The sequence below is a fragment of the Hemibagrus wyckioides genome, linkage group LG04 (genome assembly GCF_019097595.1).
Source record: "Hemibagrus wyckioides isolate EC202008001 linkage group LG04, SWU_Hwy_1.0, whole genome shotgun sequence".
Taxonomy (NCBI): Eukaryota; Metazoa; Chordata; class Actinopteri; order Siluriformes; family Bagridae; genus Hemibagrus; species Hemibagrus wyckioides.
In genome coordinates, this window is record NC_080713.1 from 26,494,596 (window position 1) to 26,513,450 (window position 18,855).

The 18,855-nt window shown below is 41.1% G+C and overlaps 1 protein-coding gene across 1 annotated transcript in view; it reads right to left on the reverse strand.

The window, feature by feature from the left end:
• The window catches only part of LOC131351665 (AT-rich interactive domain-containing protein 3B-like), a 57,426-nt gene extending 39,099 nt beyond the window's left edge, over positions 1-18,327 (reverse strand). Inside the window, exons 1-2 of the mRNA XM_058387159.1 lie at positions 17,997-18,327; positions 16,009-16,611 (exon numbers count right to left, since the gene is read on the reverse strand). Coding sequence (XP_058243142.1) covers positions 16,009-16,611; positions 17,997-18,032 — 639 coding nt within the window. The 5' untranslated portion in view covers positions 18,033-18,327. The remainder of the gene's footprint in view (positions 1-16,008; positions 16,612-17,996) is intronic.
• Between the last annotated feature and the right edge of the window lie 528 nt (positions 18,328-18,855).

Genomic DNA, 18,855 nt, shown 5'->3' on the forward strand with positions numbered 1-18,855 from the left:
AGCTTAAAATAAATAAAAAACCCAACTATAAATAAGGAAATTAATAGATAAATTAGGTTTACTCCCTTAATCATAAAACAGGAAATGATAAATAACTCTCCTGAATCTTGAATGTATATAATATTTTCTGTGATAACGTGCCAGATATATGATTATTAAACTAGAATTATTTTGCTAAAATCAAGCAAGAGAATAGGAAATTTTTATACCATCACCGAGTGTAATACCTGTACAATAGGTTTATCAAACGAAATGCTAGATAACCGACTCGATCCAAGATATTTTCACCTGCAAAACGTCTAATTGATTAGATTTTCTTTTCTTCAGCTCATGGACTCTGATCGAAAGCAATATTTTACATAATAACTGAAGCCTCTAAAATGATCTTTTTTGTTTTTTGTTAACAAAGCCAGCTTTAGCTTACTGAATAAAAACCTCGAAGAGCACTGAACAAACTTTTTCCCTCCAGCGTTAAAGGCGGCACGCATCCGCAAAAATCACTGATGTGTCACTCGGATTAAACCAATCAGAGCTGGCTTTAAAAAAAAATAAACAAATAAACAGTAGGTCATTTGGTAAGCAAGTTTCTTAGGGGCCGAGGAAGGAAAAACAAGCACAAGGCTGATCAGGATGGGAATAAAATGACAGAGGAGCGCAGGCAAATGAGGGAATTAGGTCCGGCTTCCCATGTAAATCTAATCCCATCTGCATCTCATCTGAGCCACGAAACCGCGACTTCTGTCACGTCTTAAGCTGTTTACAGGTCAGTCGTTTATTAACTTCAGGAGAGAGAGAGGTTGGTGAGAGAGCCACTGTTTGAATTGCTATAAGCAAAGGAATGAATCAGTTTTGAGATGAAACAAAGATAGATGGATATTTTTTTTCTTAATTTGGACATATTCTCCTATAACTGTACACCCCATGAGTGTTTTATTCTTAACTTAAAAAGAAATGACTCACACGGTTGTAAAAACACACACAGACACACACTGTTCACACACTGTTCACACACACACACATGAGCATTCAGTGTTAAAATGGCAGACTGTGTGAACCTTATGAACCAGATCCCTCTCTTAATGAGTCAGTGTTTAACCCAGTGTGTGTGTGTGTAGCATTATATAACATGTTGTATATGTTTAGTTCATAGTTCTGCTTCACATCCTGACTTTCATTAAGCACATCAGCTGAAATCAGGAGTTTATTGGCTCAGCATGAAATCTGACCTACATACAGCCTGGACTAAAGCCCTGCTCTCGAACTGAACACCAAGCGGACACTGGACAGTCGCCATCAGAGATCCGAGCTGCTGGAGCATTGTCTTTACACTCTCAGCTTGAAGGCTGTTATGTAATAGTTTAATATGAAGTACAGAAAAGTGAAGGTTCAGCGAGTTGAATCTCTTCACTCTCCACAGCCTCACTCTGGATAAAAGTAATAATAAAATATAAATCTCACACACCACCTGTATGTCGGGTCAGTAAAGGTGGTCAAACACACTGATTAGGGATTCACAGATGGAGATCCTGGTATCAAGTATCCGTTCCTGTACTCGTAAAGAACGTTCTGATACCAACATCTGATAGCGTGTGAGCCGTAGGCTCTGGTGAACAGGATGAACGTGGATGCATTTAGTGTGTGAACATCACGAGGAGGAACTACACCATCTTCCTACAATACAAATAACCTGATAAGATATTGTAAACATTAAAACTCATGGGTATCAGCAATCATGCTAGCTCCATGAGGAGGAGAAAAAACAACAGTGAGGGACTGAGAGGCATTGGATAGTGTATCCAGAAGCACGAATCTCACCTCTTCTCCACTATACTGGCCGTTATTCTACACGTGAGATCGCCTAGAAAAATCCGTTTCTTCCTTTGTCACATATACATTACTGCACTGTAAAATGCTTTCTTTGCATATACCATCCTTGGAGGGTTGGGGTCCGAGCGCCGGGTCAGCCATGATGCTGTGCCCCTGTAGCACGGGTTTGTAGAACGGTGGCAGCTTGGCGGATGTGTTCAGAATGAACCAATCGTATTCAATCTCATGTTCAAAATAAATCATCAGTGACAGGATTATGATTAACTCGGCTCTTTCTGGAAGACTGTCTTCAAATCTTCTTCCTTGCTGAAGCCATGAGCTTGCATGATACCCATCAGGAGACGGGTAAAAAAGAATTTCCAAACACAAAATATGTAGACGTACCCAGGAACATCGTAAAGGCCATCATGTACAAAAATGGAGAAAAACAATTTGGTGACATCACAGAGAACAGGACGTCCCTCCAACATGTATGAAAGGACATGACAAAAAACTTAAAGAGCTGCGGGATACTGATGACATGGGACAACAATCTATCATGTTTGGACTATGGGGTGGGATGGCTAGACTTAAGCCCTTTCAAATAAATAAATAAATAAACAAACAAACAAACCATCCAAGCTCTACTAAACCACAGGGCACAATAGGTTATGTTTGGACGAGCCCAATAATAATAATATATAATATTAATAAATAGCAATTATTCATTGTATTATTACTAATATTAATAATTCCATGCTTCCACAAGCACATCCCCGAGACCTTTTAGATCTGCTTTTCTTCAGCCAGAACTGGTTCTGTTATCAGGATGGAGAGATTGTAGTCGATTTTAGCGCAAAACCATCAGCTAGTGAGCTTTTTAAAATTAAATAAATGTCACTTTTCAGCACAACAATCACACAACACACATCCAGATCAACTGGCCGCAAGAAGATCAAATTACCTAAGGCGACGTGTGAACAGATCCTCCACAGAATATGATGGACCTCGGATGTTTTTGCAAGAAAAACTCTTACGCAACCTTGTTACTGCACTTTTTTTATTTTTTGATTGATTTATCTTGTTTTCATTGCCATTTTATCCATTGTGTCCTGACCATTGTGTGGATCACAATACGCTCTGTACAGTCAATTACAATGAGGCGAATAAAGCAGATCTACATCCACTCATTTCCGTTCCTGTTTTGAACGCCATTTCTTGTTTTTCAACAATACGATGGCAATCAGCTTTAATATTGACACGTAACGTCGGCTTTATCAGCAGAACATCTCGTACAAAGAGCGCCATTCTGTTCTAACTGTAACGTCTGGGACGCGGAAAAGTGGCCGCTCCAGATTCCATCGACATCCAGCGCCTACGTGGCGTGTGATTAGCCCCAAGCTCATACGGATTTATACGCTGAATAAAAGAAGTTCCTCTTTTGTCTTGTTTTCTCTTTTTTTCAAGGTGTGGTGAGGGGGGGGGGGGGGGGGCGAAAAGCCCTCGGGGAAGAAAGGGCCATGGTAAAGATCTCCACAATGCATAGCAAGAGGCTGATTTGTCAGGGAAATTTCAGTCAAGATTGAAATATTCAAATAGTCGCCCCATCCCCCTATCCGATATACACACACGTATGCACACACGTGGATGTATATTATATATATACACGTCTAGGTTTACATTCAATCCAGCAGGTAAAACCTGCTGATCCTGCCCTTTAACACAGATTTACGTTGTGTCTGGTGCTTTTCTATAGGTCGCCCATTTGATCAGGAGACACACCCATCCTATAGACCTGTGGAGGTGCGAGTTGGGGCGAATTCGGTTCAAATATTTCAACTTTATATAGGAGAAGAAGTAGGAAAAAAACGTGAGATTTTGAGCTTCGTCATAGACGGATGTTCTACAATTTTCGTTCTGCAAATCTTTGTTGTTAAATCATCACCGCTACTTTAAATATAAAGAAACGGCAGCAGACAGGAGCGTCTGTAAACGTCTGTAAATGACTCAGGGCTTCCTTCATCATTTTAGTGTAGAATTTCGTTCTCGTTGATGTGATTCGTTCGAAGTTGTAGATTGAAATTCGGTCCAAAAAAATGTGATCTGTGGCTCGTGGTTACGTTTCATTACAATGTACAGAACAGTAGATTAATAGTAATGGTAGTAGTGTCTATAGTAGTAATCATTTCAATATTAATATTAATTTCTATAGAAATAGTAGATTCTATATTAACAGAAATCTCTATGGTAACAGTAGATTCTACAGTAATTACAGTCAGAGAAATTTCTATAGTACAAAGTGTCTATAGTAGTATTTATTTCAATATTAATAGTATATTCTACAGTAATAGTTATTTTTCTAGAAATAATAGATTCTACAGTCATTTCTATAGTAAGAGTAGTGTCTATAGTATAGTTATTTCTATATTAATTGTCATTTCTATAAATAGAAAAAATAGTCGATTCTACAGTAATAATTTCTATAGCGAGAGTAAATTCTATATTAATATTAAATTCAATAGCAATAAGATTCTACAGTAATAGTAATTTCTATAGTAAGAGTAGTGTCTATACTAGTAGTCATTTCCATATTAACAGTAATTTCAATAGAAATAGAAGATTCTATATTAATGTCAACAGAAACAATAGATTCTACAGTAATTTCTATAGTAAATAGTAGATTCTACAGCCATTTCTATAGTTATAGTAGATTCTACAGCAATTTCTATAGTAATAGTAGATTCTAGAGTAATAGTAATTTCTACAGAAATAGCAGATTCTAGATTCTACAGTAATAGTAATTTCTATAGTAAGAGTAGTGTCTATACTAGTAGTCATTTCCATATTAACAGTAATTTCAATAGAAATAGAAGATTCTGTATTAATGTCTACAGAACCAATAGATTCTACAGTAATTTCTATAGTAAATAGTAGATTCTACGGCAATTTCTATAGTAAATAGTAGATTCTACAGCAATTTCTATAGTTATAGTAGATTCTACAGCAATTTCTAGTTATAGTAGATTCTACAGTAATGTCTATAGTAAATAGATTCTAGAGCCATTTCTATAGTAATAGTAGATTCTACAGCAATTTCTATAGTTATAGAAGATTCTACAGCAATTTCTATAGTAATATTAAATTCTACAGCAATTTCTAGTTATAGTAGATTCTACAGTAATGTCTATAGTAAATAGATTCTAGAGCCATTTCTATAGTTATAGAAGATTCTACAGCAATTTCTATAGTTATAGAAGATTCTACAGCAATTTCTATAGTAATATTAAATTCTACAGCAATTTCTAGTTATAGTAGATTCTACAGTAATGTCTATAGTAAATAGATTCTAGAGCCATTTCTATAGTTATAGAAGATTCTACAGCAATTTCTATAGTTATAGAAGATTCTACAGCAATTTCTATAGTAACAGTAAATTCTACAGCAATTTCTATAGTTATAGAATATTCTACAGCAATTTCTATAGTTATAGAAGATTCTACAGCAATTTCTATAGTTATAGTAGATTCTACAGCAATTTCTATAGTTATAGTAGATTCTACAGCAATTTCTATAGTTATAGTAGATTCTACAGCAATTTCTAGTTATAGTAGATTCTACAGTAATGTCTATAGTAAATAGATTCTAGAGCAATTTCTATAGTAATAGTAGATTCTACAGCAATTTCTAGTGATAGTAGATTCTACAGTAATGTCTATAGTTATAGTAGATTCTGCAGTCATTTCTATAATAATAGTAGATTCTAGAGTAATAGTAATTACTATAGAAATAGCAGATTCTAGATTCTACAGTAATAGTAATTTCTATAGTAAATAGTAGATTCTATATTAATAGTAATTTCTATAGTGAGAGTAGGGTCTATGGTAGTAGTTAGTTCTTTAGTAATAGTAATTTCTATAGTAACAGTAGATTATATAGAAATAATATATTCTACAGTAATAGTAATTTCTATAGTAAATAGAAAATTCTATATTAACACTAATTTCTATAGTAGTAGCTCATTTTAAAAACGTTTTATCAAATGAAGCCAGTTATGCTTTCCAGGTTTCTCAGTAAAGAGACCTTTTGTTTTATTAACTTCCAGACATAACTGTAATAAAGGCAGTTGAGGGAACTAAGCTATAACAGGAACTACCATTAAATTGAAACAAACGGTTGAAATGCACAATGCATGGGTCATTCATGAATTAAAATAAGAATTGTTAGATAATTATAATAAAATAATAATAATAACAATAATAATAACGATGATACTAATAATAATTGGTTGTGGTTAAGCCAAACAATGACAGAGCTGATATAGGGAGTGTAGTCCACTACAGCCCTGAGGTGTGGGTGGTTCTGTTTCTCGTACCGAGCCAGGGTTACTCATTACATGCTGATCTGGGTTGATGAAAGCATGGAGAGAATGATGAAAGGATTTAAAGGTGGTCAGAAAAAAAAGGGCTGGAGATTTGATTACGGAGCAGGAAGTGAACATGTCTGCTCACTGAAAGGAATAATACGGTGCCTGAAATTAGTATTATCTTGTACAGGAGGATCTTTAGATGCTTTCCTGAGAGGAACTTTTTTTGGCCAAAAACCTCTTACACTTACATAATTAATGCATTATTCAGGTAACAGACACTGCATTCTCCCTCGGGTTTAGTTCGACCCCGAATGCACGTTATCTCACAGCAGAAACGTGACCTAGCTATAAATCAGCCTCCTTCTGGATGGACAGCAAGACGAGTGAGGAGGTTTTCCACCTGCTTTATCGTGCATGCTGAATTCATTACGATATTTCGATACTCATCAGGAAGAGCAGGTATGAAGTGCTCACACTGTTTAACGTCATTTCTGCCATTTTCACATCCTTAAGTGGAAAATATTTGAGTGAAAATGATGATGGGGCTGCACCCCAAAAAAAAATAAAAAGTCCTGTTGCATGATCACCATGTGCAAGTTCAGTTTTTAAATATAAAACTAGAAATAGAAGTGGGAAATAGGTTCCCTTTCTGTTTCGGTTCGTTTTTTCCTGGCAGCGAGTCGGAGAATCTGTGATGGAATTTGTGTAAGAGGAGCTGGAGCCATGCGGCATGGCATCTCTGACTCAGCAGCCTGCAGTGGAAAACACAGCGCACGTTTCTTGGCACACAAACACAGGAAACCCGGCAGAGCCACACAGCTTACATCACACACACACACCGCCAGCGGTGAAATGAAACACTTCCACCTCTCTTAGTCTCTGGTTGTGTGTGTGTGTGTGTGTGTGTGTGTATACACAATGGCGCAGGGCCAAGTTGGCTGTCCAGGAGGGCCTCTCTCACACACTCCTGAGTGTTTTAAGCTCTACAGAAATCAGCCACTACTGGGCTGGAAATCTGCCAACACAGCACATGCACACACATACACACACACACACACGCATGCGCACACACACATATACACACACATACACATGCGCACACATATACACACACATACATACATCTGAGAGAGAGAGAGAGAGAGAGAGAGAGAGACAAACAACAGACAGAAAGACTAAAACAAAAGTTGGAAAGAGACAAAGACAGAGAGAGACAGAGAGGAAGACAGGAAGAAAGACAGAAAGGTGGAAAGAAAGACAAAATGATACAGCAAAAGACAAATAAAAGCAGAGAAAGAAGGCAAAGAGAAAGACAGAAAGGAAGACCGAAAGGCATAGAGAATGACAAAAAGGTAGAAAGACCGAAAGGCAGAGAAAAAGACTGAAAGAAAGACAGAGAGAAAGACAGAAAGGCAGAGAGAAAAAGACTGAAAGAAAGGCAGAGAGAAAGACAGAAAGGCAGAGAGAAAGACAGAAAGAAAGACTGAAAGAAAGACTGAAAGAAAGGCAGAGAGAAAGACAGAAAGGAAGAGAGAAAGACAGAAAGACAGAGAGAACGACAGAATGCACAAAGTAAAGAGAGGAATAGAGACAGATGTGTGAATTGATGAAAGCTCAGCTTGCACCAGATAAACACACTCCTGCAGTGGGGGTGAGAGTGGAGACACACACACACACACACAGGTATGTTTGGGAATAGGAGACAACACCCAGACCAGACCACCATGACAGTGTGTGTGTAAGATCTGAGGCGAGCCCCGGCTCATCCTCTGCTCACACACTTGACTCTTATTAATACACACGTTTCCCTCATGAGCAGGAACACACACTTGTTTAACATCACAAACACACACACACAAACACACACTTATACTGTATAAAACAAGCTGAAGTTTGACTAAGTGTCATGGTAGGGAGAGACTGTGCAGAGCAAGTGTGTGTGTGTGTGTCTGTGTGTGTGTGTGGATTGATGGCGTTTCCTCAGTCATCATTCCTCCATTTTTTCTCCATTAGAGGCTGCAGGAGGAGCGAGTTCTCTGAGGATTATCTGTAAACTGATGGGACGCCTTTAATGGAGTGCTGGGGTTAAAACACACACACACAGATAGGAAGGTAGGAAATACACAGGGAAAATAGGAAAGGAAGGAAACTAATGAAAGTAAAAACATCAAAAGGAGAGAAGGAAGGAAATATGGAAGGGGGGGAACATGTAAGGAAGTAAACAGGGATAAAAGGAAGTAAGGAAAAAGGAAAGAAATAGAAAAGGAGAGAGGGGAAAAGGGACAAGGAAGAGAAACTGGGAAAGAAGGAACTAAGAAAGGACAGAAACAAGGAAGTATAGAAATGCTGAAGGAAGGAGTGAAATGGAGAAAAGAAAAAATACAAACAGAAAAAGAAGGATGTGGGGAAATGAGAGAGGAAAGAAGGAAAGAAGAAGATGGAGAAGGAAGACAAAGTGCAAGGAATGGAGTAGAAAAGGGGAGAAAGAAGAAATAGTGAAGGAAATAGAGAAAGAGAGAGGGGGGGGGAAGGAAGGAAGGAAATCTACTTTAGCAGAAGAAAATGAACTGGGAGAAAGGAAAGAATGAGGGAATGAAGGAAAGAAGGGAAGCAGTGTGTATAAATAATGTATAGCTCATCCGGCTCTCTCGCTCAGAGCTGACTGAGCACTGAGGCTGGACAGGAAAAACACCTCATCCCTTAAACCCCCTTCATCTTCATCAAGCAACTCATCTTCTGGCTTGTGTTCACCTTTGACCTCTGAGCCCTGGACACACGGCGTGGACACACACACAGGAAGTGGAGACTTCTCTACACCTGACCCATGTCTCCATGTCTCAAAAAAAAACGTACTGATAAGACGTGTGTGTGTGTGTGTCTTCGTCTCCATCCAACTGCTGGCTTCATGATGTAAACAAAACAGTAACAGGCTTATTTTCACAACAAATACAGTGTCTGTGTGAAACGAGCTGAAACCAAGCTGCTGTTGTCGTTTCCCCCCTCTTTAGAGGTCAATCCTCGCCGCTCGCTGTTCATCTGCTGAGTCGGGAGGAGCGCGAGGATAAACGCTACACCCTGCCGCCGGATCACGTCTGCGCTCTCCGACAGACCACACGTGAGGAGACGATTTGCACGAGTCGACTGATACATGTAAAGTCCGGAATGGTTAACGTTACCGCGTCCATTTCCTTACCGCTCCCTTCGCGTCGAATGCAACAATGCTGCTGGCGATTCATAAAAAATTCCCACACATTTTGCATGAGGTCACATTAGTGTGTGGAGGGAAAACACCGGTGTGTGTGTGTGTGTGGTTATTTCAGTGCTACACATTTCTGTGTGTAGACAAAAATGAAACTCTCTCTAAAACATAAAAAATAAAATAAAATAATTCTTATTAATTAATTAATATATTTATAAATATATTTATAAATAACTAAATATATAAATAAATAAATAAATAAATAAATAAATAAATACGGCAGCAGCGCTGTGGGATTGGTGGTATTAAACTCTCTGGATATTGTGAAACAGCCCAGATCTAGGAGAAGCAGAGGGATGAGTAGCCCGTGCTGTTGGGAGAGCGCGTTTCTCTCGAGTGCACGGGTTTTGGGAGAGTTCACAGAGTTCAAGCCTGTGTTCTTTTTTTTTTTTTTTATTAATAAAACAGGAAGTGGGAGTTGCTGGAATACGGCGAGATAAATGTAATTGGGAAGGAGTGCCCGAGCCATCTGCATTGAGCGCTTATAAAAAAGTGGATGTGGTTAATGAACCTGTAACCGTCAGCGCTTTCTAAATACACAACCCTGATGTGGGACATTCAGCGTCACTCATCCACACTAATGTTACTAATAACATACACACATATATCAAACTGTAGACTGCAGCGTACACACACACACACACACACACACTTTAACAGACTCCTCAGGTACATGGTCGTGCTGTTTGAAGGTTTAACCCTTTAATTCAGGAATGTTTTTTCTGGGTGGGGCAGAGCAGTGTTGAAACAGAGCGATACTTCCTGCTCCCAACCCCCAGTGAATTTACGCACACACACGCGCGCGCACACACACACGCGCACACACACGCGCGCGCACACACGCGCGCACACACACGCGCGTGCACACACGCGTGCACACACACACACGCGCGCATACACGCGCGCATACACATGCACACGCCTACCTCTCTCTCTTTCTCTCCCCCTCCCCCGATGCCACAGCCTCCTACATTCAATACCTCTATTTCTGGCCTTCAGGAATCTTCAAGGCCCTGATGATAGGGGCAGGACTGTGCAAGCAGTGCCGTCTCCACACACACACACACACACACACACGTATGTTTACCCACGACCACCTACCGCCCACTCCCTCCGTCTCTCACTTCTCCACACTCAGACATTTGTACCAGCATGTTTGATTGTCAGCATAATCTGCTTCGCTTAAACTTCTTCTTTTCTAATATTAATAAAAATTTCTTTTTTCCCAACACACAGTAATAAAAAAGACACAAATCGAACTTCACGCCTCATGTATGGGATTTAAAAGATGCTTTGAATTTGACTTGTGGTCATCATCACTCAGTGTGATAGAAACATTTACAAGCGCAACGTGGATGAAAATTAGGTGGGGCAGGGGGGCGGAGCCAAAAAACCCTCAAAGAATAGCTTCTCTCCGTCTCGGTCTGTCTGTCTGTCTCACTCTTACTATTTCTTTTATACATATACATATATATACACAGACACCAACCCACACACACACACACACACACACACATATATATACATAGACACCAATCCACACACACACACACACACGTATGCCTATGTATATATACGCCTAGCCATATTTGTCAATCTGCTACTGTATGAAGCATCTGTTAATGAGGCGCGGCGCACGCTAATGATGCATCTGTCTGCTGCACGCATCGGTAAAGCTGCACAAATACCATCAACGTCAGTGGCTCTCGCTGCCACGCCAAATGTCATGCTCGTGTTAATGAGACACCAGAACTCTCTCCGCATAATGCTGAATGAAAAACGTGCGACGTGGACAGGTGCAGAATCCCTGCGAGCGCTCATGACGTGCAGCAATGACTGCTGCATCTACTTCCGCATGATTATTTTTAGACCCGTGTTTACCATCTTTAATGGGACTTTTCAACAACTCGACATTGATTCTTGCATCCACCTACGGCCTGACAGGCGTCGGGGGAAAAACATGCTAACAAATGTATTTAGTGAAGGTGGTATAGATCGTTTATAAACCATCTGATTCATTCTGTGCTCTCTGGGTGGGAGGGGCATACCGTCTCTCTCTCTCTCTCTCTCTCTCTCTCGTCAATCACAGAGAGTACACGCTAGCCAATCCTAGGTGTTCTTGTAAGTAGAAGAGGGTGGAGATATCTCTTTCCCCGGTGTGTTACGCTGCCCTGTGATGCAGCGGGAGCAGCTGTTTGAAAAGTGACTAGCTTTACATATAAATGTACCAATGACCTTGAGGGAGCGAGTGTGAAACCTAGCATGCTAAATATCTCGCCCTTTTTTTTTCCGTTTTGTCCAAAAGGTGTGCAGAATTTCACTAAAACTGTTAGCTTATCCTGTGAGGAACTAAAATGACCCCATGTGATGATATCTGTCTGCATATTTCGCTTCATAAAACTATAGCTTTAATAAAGTAATAAACTATCAAACTTTAGCTTTAATAAAGACGGTTGTCGAATCGTCACACGTGAGCCGAGGAATCTGCGGAGAACATCTGACAGACCCGGCTTCTTCAGAAGCGTGCATGACATTATTGAGAAGACCAGAAAACGTCTTCGGTTCAGCAGACAGCACACCTGGATGAGGCGTGAGCGTGAAACAGGAAAACCTCAGCCTCACTCGCAGAACCTCAACCTCTTCCTGCGCTTCATTCGCTGCTCTGTCCATCACCGATGAGGGATAATCAAGGCCGGGCCACTCAACCCCCTCTATCCTCTCTCTCTCTCTCTCACACACACACACAAGCCTTATCGATCAGCTGCGCTGAGTCAGCTCATGCGTTACTGCGGAAACGCTTAAAATATGCAACATCCAGTCGCTCCTTCTATAAACAAACTGGAGAAGGAGGAGAAGCTGATGATGATGATGATGATGATGTAATGCCGTTTCTATAGTAACTGAAACCTCACACCGGGACTCGTATAGCAGACGATCCACACGATCTAAGACTAACAGATAAACATAGCTACTGATGGTGACTTCCTGTGTGACGAGACATTTAACATCCATTTAAGGGGAGTCTCCAGTTTCAGAGCTTCGTTACAGGAAAATGGCCGCTCCTATTGTTCCAGCAAACATGACGAGATGCATTTTTGCGTCTTGCGATAGAGTGAAGACAGGAGTGGTCTGGTTTTGCAGACGTTCCACAAGAGTGACCATAAATGGATAAAAGGAAAAAAAACGTGACAGTTTTGAATAAATTGCTGTGGTGTAAGAGGAATAAAACATCCGGGACGTGCTTTTCTAGGAGCGTAATCGGGTTTGGGTGTGGGTTACTGCTCTGTAGTGGTTTTATTATCTACTCAAGAAAACATGAATAGCTAGCTTCAGCATCGATCACGGTCGAGTACACAATCAACTGGGAGTGATCGTTGTTGTTATTACTGGTAGATGTCAGACTGTGTAAGGGTTATAGTTAAACAAAAATGAATCGAGATGAAATCATTAACTTAAAAAATGGTGTGTTTTCAAGAGCGTTAACTTTAACCAGCCTGTGTTTAATACGAGAGAGAGGATTAAAAAACTGATTAAAATCACAGCACGTTAAAACAGGAAGTGTTCAGATCACAGAACGTCTCACGTCACAGCTGAGAGCTGAGAAAGACCAGCAGGATTACTAATAAGAGAATAGCAGAAAGTCTCTTCCTCAAGAAGCACACACACACACACACACACACACACAAACATAAGGTATTGAGTAAACACTGGTTGTGTTCTCCAATTAAAATCCAATTAATCACCTCGGGATAAGAGAGACAGAGTGAGAGAGTGAGAGAGAGAGAGAGAGAGAGAGACAGAGAGAGAGAGACAGAGAGAGAGAGAGAGAAGCCGTGAGAAAGAGAGAGAGACAGAGAGAGAGAGACAAAAAAGAGAGAGAGAGAGAGAGAGTGATACAGAGTGTGAAAGGGGGCTAGTGATGTTGCTAACACCACAGGGAGGGCCCCAGGACCACAGACACACAGGGGATTATGGGGGTCAGCGGTATATCACACTGTGCCACTGAGCCTGCGCGTGTGCCCTTTGTGTTCATCTTTGCTGTTTGACAGTTATGTACTCTGCTGTTTAAAGCAGGGCTGATGGCACACACACACACCCTATGCCCTTTTAACTCGCACACATCCGGATGGTGCATGAACAACGTCTTATGTAATAAAGAATTAAATAAATTAAAAATACTTTTAAAATTTCTTTTTAATATTTAGATTTTTTATTGTCCTTCCATTATGAAAAACCATCCACAAAATTTTTATTATATATTTTTTAGTCTCCTAGTCTTATTTTTTAGTCTCCTAGTCTTGTCAACACCCAAAGATAAATAAATAAATAAATGTGTATATATTTATTTATTTTTATTTTTTTTTAATTTTCGAGACCTCTACAGCGAACACTCCACATAAACGACAGTGTGTGTAAGTGTGTGTCTGAAAGCTTCCTGTAAGCAGAGGTTTGTTTAGCAGTCTTGGAAGGAGTCTCCGCTGTCAGTGGGTAAGTTTTCTGATGCAGGAGGGAGAAAGACGAGTGCAGGGTCGAGTGTTTAGAGCTGCTATGATGCCAGTGACTTGTCTGGTGGACGTTAAGACTAAATGCAACTATAAATGGAGAAAAAGTACATGTTCTTTATACGTGTTGGCAAACTGCGGTGGTGTAAAAGGAACTAAAGTCTTCGGGACGTGCTGTTATATGAAAATAAGGAACAAGAACCAGAAGAACGCTGAGATGAACGCTGTTGATTAGTTTCCTATATCACTGTGTTTTATTCCTTAATTAAAGCCCATTAAACAGCTCGGAGACCCGGGGAGCCATCTGTCTGTCCCGGACGTTCTCCTAATCATGATTATCCACTTACAGCGGCGTGCGGAGATGAAAAAGAGCTTAAAAAAAATCTGGCACGTGGCCGTTTCCATGGCGACAGTGGCTAGCCCACAGGGACCGTGGATTGGTATAATTGTTGATTTGGTGTTGATCGGTTTTCTACGACGCACACAAGACGAGTCTGGAGATGTTCACAGCAACACCTTTGTGCTGTTTGAACCGCAGAGAGCCGTCTCGTTTCACTTCCTCTCCGCCTCCTCGGCCCTGATCAGCTGGCGGTGTGATGATGGCACGCTCGGAGGAAATGAGGCCTCAGCCGGAGTGTGTGCTGGCAAACATCCAGCACGGGAGTCACATTCGCGCTCACACACACACGTTTACTTTCAGTTTTAAAATGAACGTTGCAGTCGGTGCCAGGGAATTCCTGTGAAGGACTACGCTGTGTTTTAACACCGCTCCAACACACACACACGAACAGCTCTTCTGGGAACTTTGTCAAAACTGGTCCTTACACACCCTGGAGTCTGGCCAAGTGCTGCTGAGTTTCAGCCAGAAGCATGGGAAACACACACACACACGAGAGCGAGAGCGAGTGCAAAGTGAAAGCGTGACGTATGAGCTCTGGCTCGGTGCCAGCACACACTTCCAGGGTTTTCTTTCTCCCCACAGCTGACAGCAGGAGAGACTCGGCGTGACTCAGACGTCCGCAGGCTCTGTGGGATTAGTACGCACGGCGCTTGGCCCGGCTCCAGCTCTCTAACAGGCGACTGAGAAACATTCGAGCTGTCAGCGGCGGGCACTCGTATTACACCGCACAAAATAAGAGAAAAGTGTGTTTCACAGAGAGAGAGAGTGTGTGTGTGTGTGTGTGTGTGCTGAGAGGATGGAGTGTAAACCTGTACTGCTGATTTTCTGAAATCAAAGCTTTAACACTCAACACAAGGAAATCTACCAAGCAAAACCATGCCACAGAAATGACACAATATTCCAAGACATGTTAAAGGTCTCACACAACATCATGAAGCCCACACACACACACACACACACACACACACACACACAACACCGAATTCATCCTTTAAACATAAAAAACGAGACTTTTACCTCTTACTAGCTACAGGAATCTCAGCTTTGCTACAAACCTAACGAATCAAGGAGGAGTTTCTCTAGGCTGCGTTTGCATATGCAGTGTTTAGTCTGTTTGACTCTTAGCCCTGATGTGTTCCTCGCCTCGGTGCGGTTCTTCATGCAGGTGAAAACATCACCATCAGGCCTGGCATTCGGGTGTGGACTGAATCTAGCCATCCCACAGCATCTGAACTGAGAGGTTTCAGTTAGCCTCCAAGTGAAAGAGCGAGAAAAGCCAAATCAACTCTGAATCGACTCATCTGCAGGGAGGTGGTGAAGAGACAAAACTAAACCAGAGCTAGAGTGGCGGAGAAATGCCAGAAGTCCTGGAGATTTTCATCGATGTATGACAACAGAAAATAAACACTAGATGCGACTCAGAATGTTTAAAACTACCAATGAATAAAGAAGTTTTTAAGAGTCTTTACTGATCAAGTAGCTTCTTGACTTGACTGACACGCCTCAGGCAATGTTTTCGTCTTTGTATCATTTCATTATATACAATACAAAACCAACCAAAGCAAACAAAAGAATTATTTATGGTCCAAAAGAATTATTAACGGACTAATCGGAGTGAGGGCATCTTTAATTTCTATAATACAAGAATGAGAAAAGGGCACTCTTTCATTCTTACCTGTTTGAAGTGTTCGTCATAGCCCCAGTCGGCCTGTCCGTTAGGAGACGTGGCTGTTTGCGGACCGGCAGGTGAAAGGTCATCCTCCGGCTCCTGTTTGACCCTGATGGGAGACGAGTCGTCTCTCTGAATCCTGGTTCCTGGCGCAGCGCTGGCAGCATAGCCTGTAAACTGCCTGGCCATGGCGCTCTGCTGCAGTGCCAGAGTCTGCTTGCGCAAAAACTCCAGCCCGCTCACCGGGCTGTCGTCATCGTCCTCCTCGCTGCCTTCGTCGACCATCGCTCCATCTTCGTCATCGTTATCGGCATCGACGTCTTCGTCGTCGTCGCCCGAGTCCCTGCCCCGGGCGACCTCGTCCAGCCTCTCCCCGTGCCCCTGGGCCTTCCCGGTGTTGCCCAGAGCGGAGGCCCGTGCTGCCGCCAGGATGGCTTGCTGAGCGGCCAATTGCTGAGTGTACATCAGATGAGTGTCACGCAGATGCCGCTCCTTGCGCTCCATCTCCAAACGTGCCTGCTGCTGCCGCTGCAGATGCTCCATCACGGCCTCAAGCTTCACCCCCGCTGCACCTCCCTGAGGGTAAACGCTGCCTCCTAAACTGCTCTCCTGAGAGAGAGAGAGAGAAACAACGAGAGGATGAAGGGGGGGGCAAGAAGGAAGTAACATAGTCGTCAATGACCTGCCATAAACAGGCAACTCTAATTACATCTCAGAAAGCACTGATGCTTCCCATGAAACCGAATCCCTTTAATCCGATCATCGTCACAAAAACCCACCACAACAGCAATCGGATAACTAAAAGATCTCTTCGGTCACTCGTCACTCACGGCATCATCCACTGGTTCTCCCTACGATCAGAGCGGCTGAATATTTCTCCTTTTTCGATCTATACGGCATTGCTGAGTGCACTGAATCAATATCTCAGCCTGGAGCTATTCTCTCTGAAATAATGCATGAGCCAGCACAAGGCTTTCTAGGTGTAATTGTGTGTCAGGACTTCGACAGACGGAGGGGGGAGCAATAAATTATACGGCTGCCTTTGATCTCCAATTAACATTCGAGTGGACGCCAAGATTAGGGTTACGCTCCGAGCTATAGGAAGTGTATAAACAACTAAAACATTTCCAGGCTTTAAAATGAGCCAATTATTTGATGAGGGATTTGAGGCCTCTGTAGGGGCCTGGATGTTTTCATCACACACTTTCAGAGGTTTTGGATTAAAAGGGAAACACTGGGGCTAAATAAAGCACAAAGCAAAAAAAAAATTCTGGTCATTATGGAAAAAAAAAAAAAATACCATGAGACCATAAATTGCAATGATCATGAAGACAGACTGGGTCCATCCTGTGGAGAAGGAGAAGATCTATATAAAAATATACATCACCACACCCACGTGCCCCCCCTTTTTTCTTAAATTTAGATATATTTAAAGATAATTATACTGGATCAAAATAGGTCTATAAAATGATATATAATTATAGATGGCATGACACGTCACGTCTGGTCAAATAATGCAAATGAAAACCTTCAGTCGTGGTGTAAAGAAACTCCAAAACCGCACGCACGCATACTAGGAGTTCCTACTACACGCACGCCACAAGCCGAGCTCGCGCACTGTTTTTGACACACTCTGTAGTACGCTAGTACGGATCGTAGTCATGGCGACGCCCGAGAACGCGACCGTTGATTACGTAGCCTACTATGTTTACATGGATACTAGTTAGTACGCTTGTATACGGTTTCACCATGGAGAGCACTTAAATGGGAAATAATTCAACATGTATAATTAAAAAGCAAGCGGATTTTACAGTTACGTTATGATTAGAAATAATAACAATAATAATAATAATAATAAAATATATATACATACATATGTATATTTATTCACGAGACCTCAGTTCACACCGAAATGAAGCTATAGGTCATTTTAGGAGCCCACATGGAGGTTTTATCCGCTCATGGAGAAGGTTATAAGGTTCTGGTTCACTCACCATTTGAGTCTTGCTGCTGTTGGAGTTGTCCACCATCCCTTCGACCCTTTTCCTCGCTCGCTTCACTTTCTCAACCGCTCTCTCGCGCCGTCAACAAGCACGCGCATGCAACTTATCAACGGACCCGTACAAATAATTACTTAAAAACAACAACAACAACAACAACAAAATCCTAACTAACTATGATTAACAGCTAACGAACTCCACTTGGGCCTTTTTGAAAAATAAAAATAAAAATAAAAAACGAGTTTAACGCGACGCGAGAGGACGGAAACGTGAAGACCCCAATCACATAATCTCCTAACGCCTGTAGCGCTCAGGTTGCGACTCGCGCTTGCATTAACACTCCGCCCCTCCTCCTCTATAGAAACCCCGCCCTTTATGTCAATGCACCGCCTATACGTTACATAAACCCCGCCCACTCCAATGACAGCAGGCGTCCCATTCACGAGTTCAACAAAGTTCAGCAGCTCCAGCGTCATTAATATTGGTTTTATTATACATTTTTATTGCAACATGATATATTAAATAAATCACACAGATATATTTTATACTTTTTAAAATATTTTAAAAAATATATTCAATAATTTAACAATAACTAACTGTATTATTATATCTGATTCATCTCACACCCTCTACTCTGAAATTTTAAACAAATTATTTTTATATCTTTTTGTAATTATAGAGCTATTATATTATGGCATGATTTAAAACCATATTTCTCATATTAATAATAATAATAATAATAATAAGAAGAAGAAGAAGAAGAAGAAGAGAACAAGTATAAACTGAGGTAAAGGACATTTACAAGATCCTAGATTTTATCAAAGTAAAAAAAATAATAATAAAAAATAAAAAA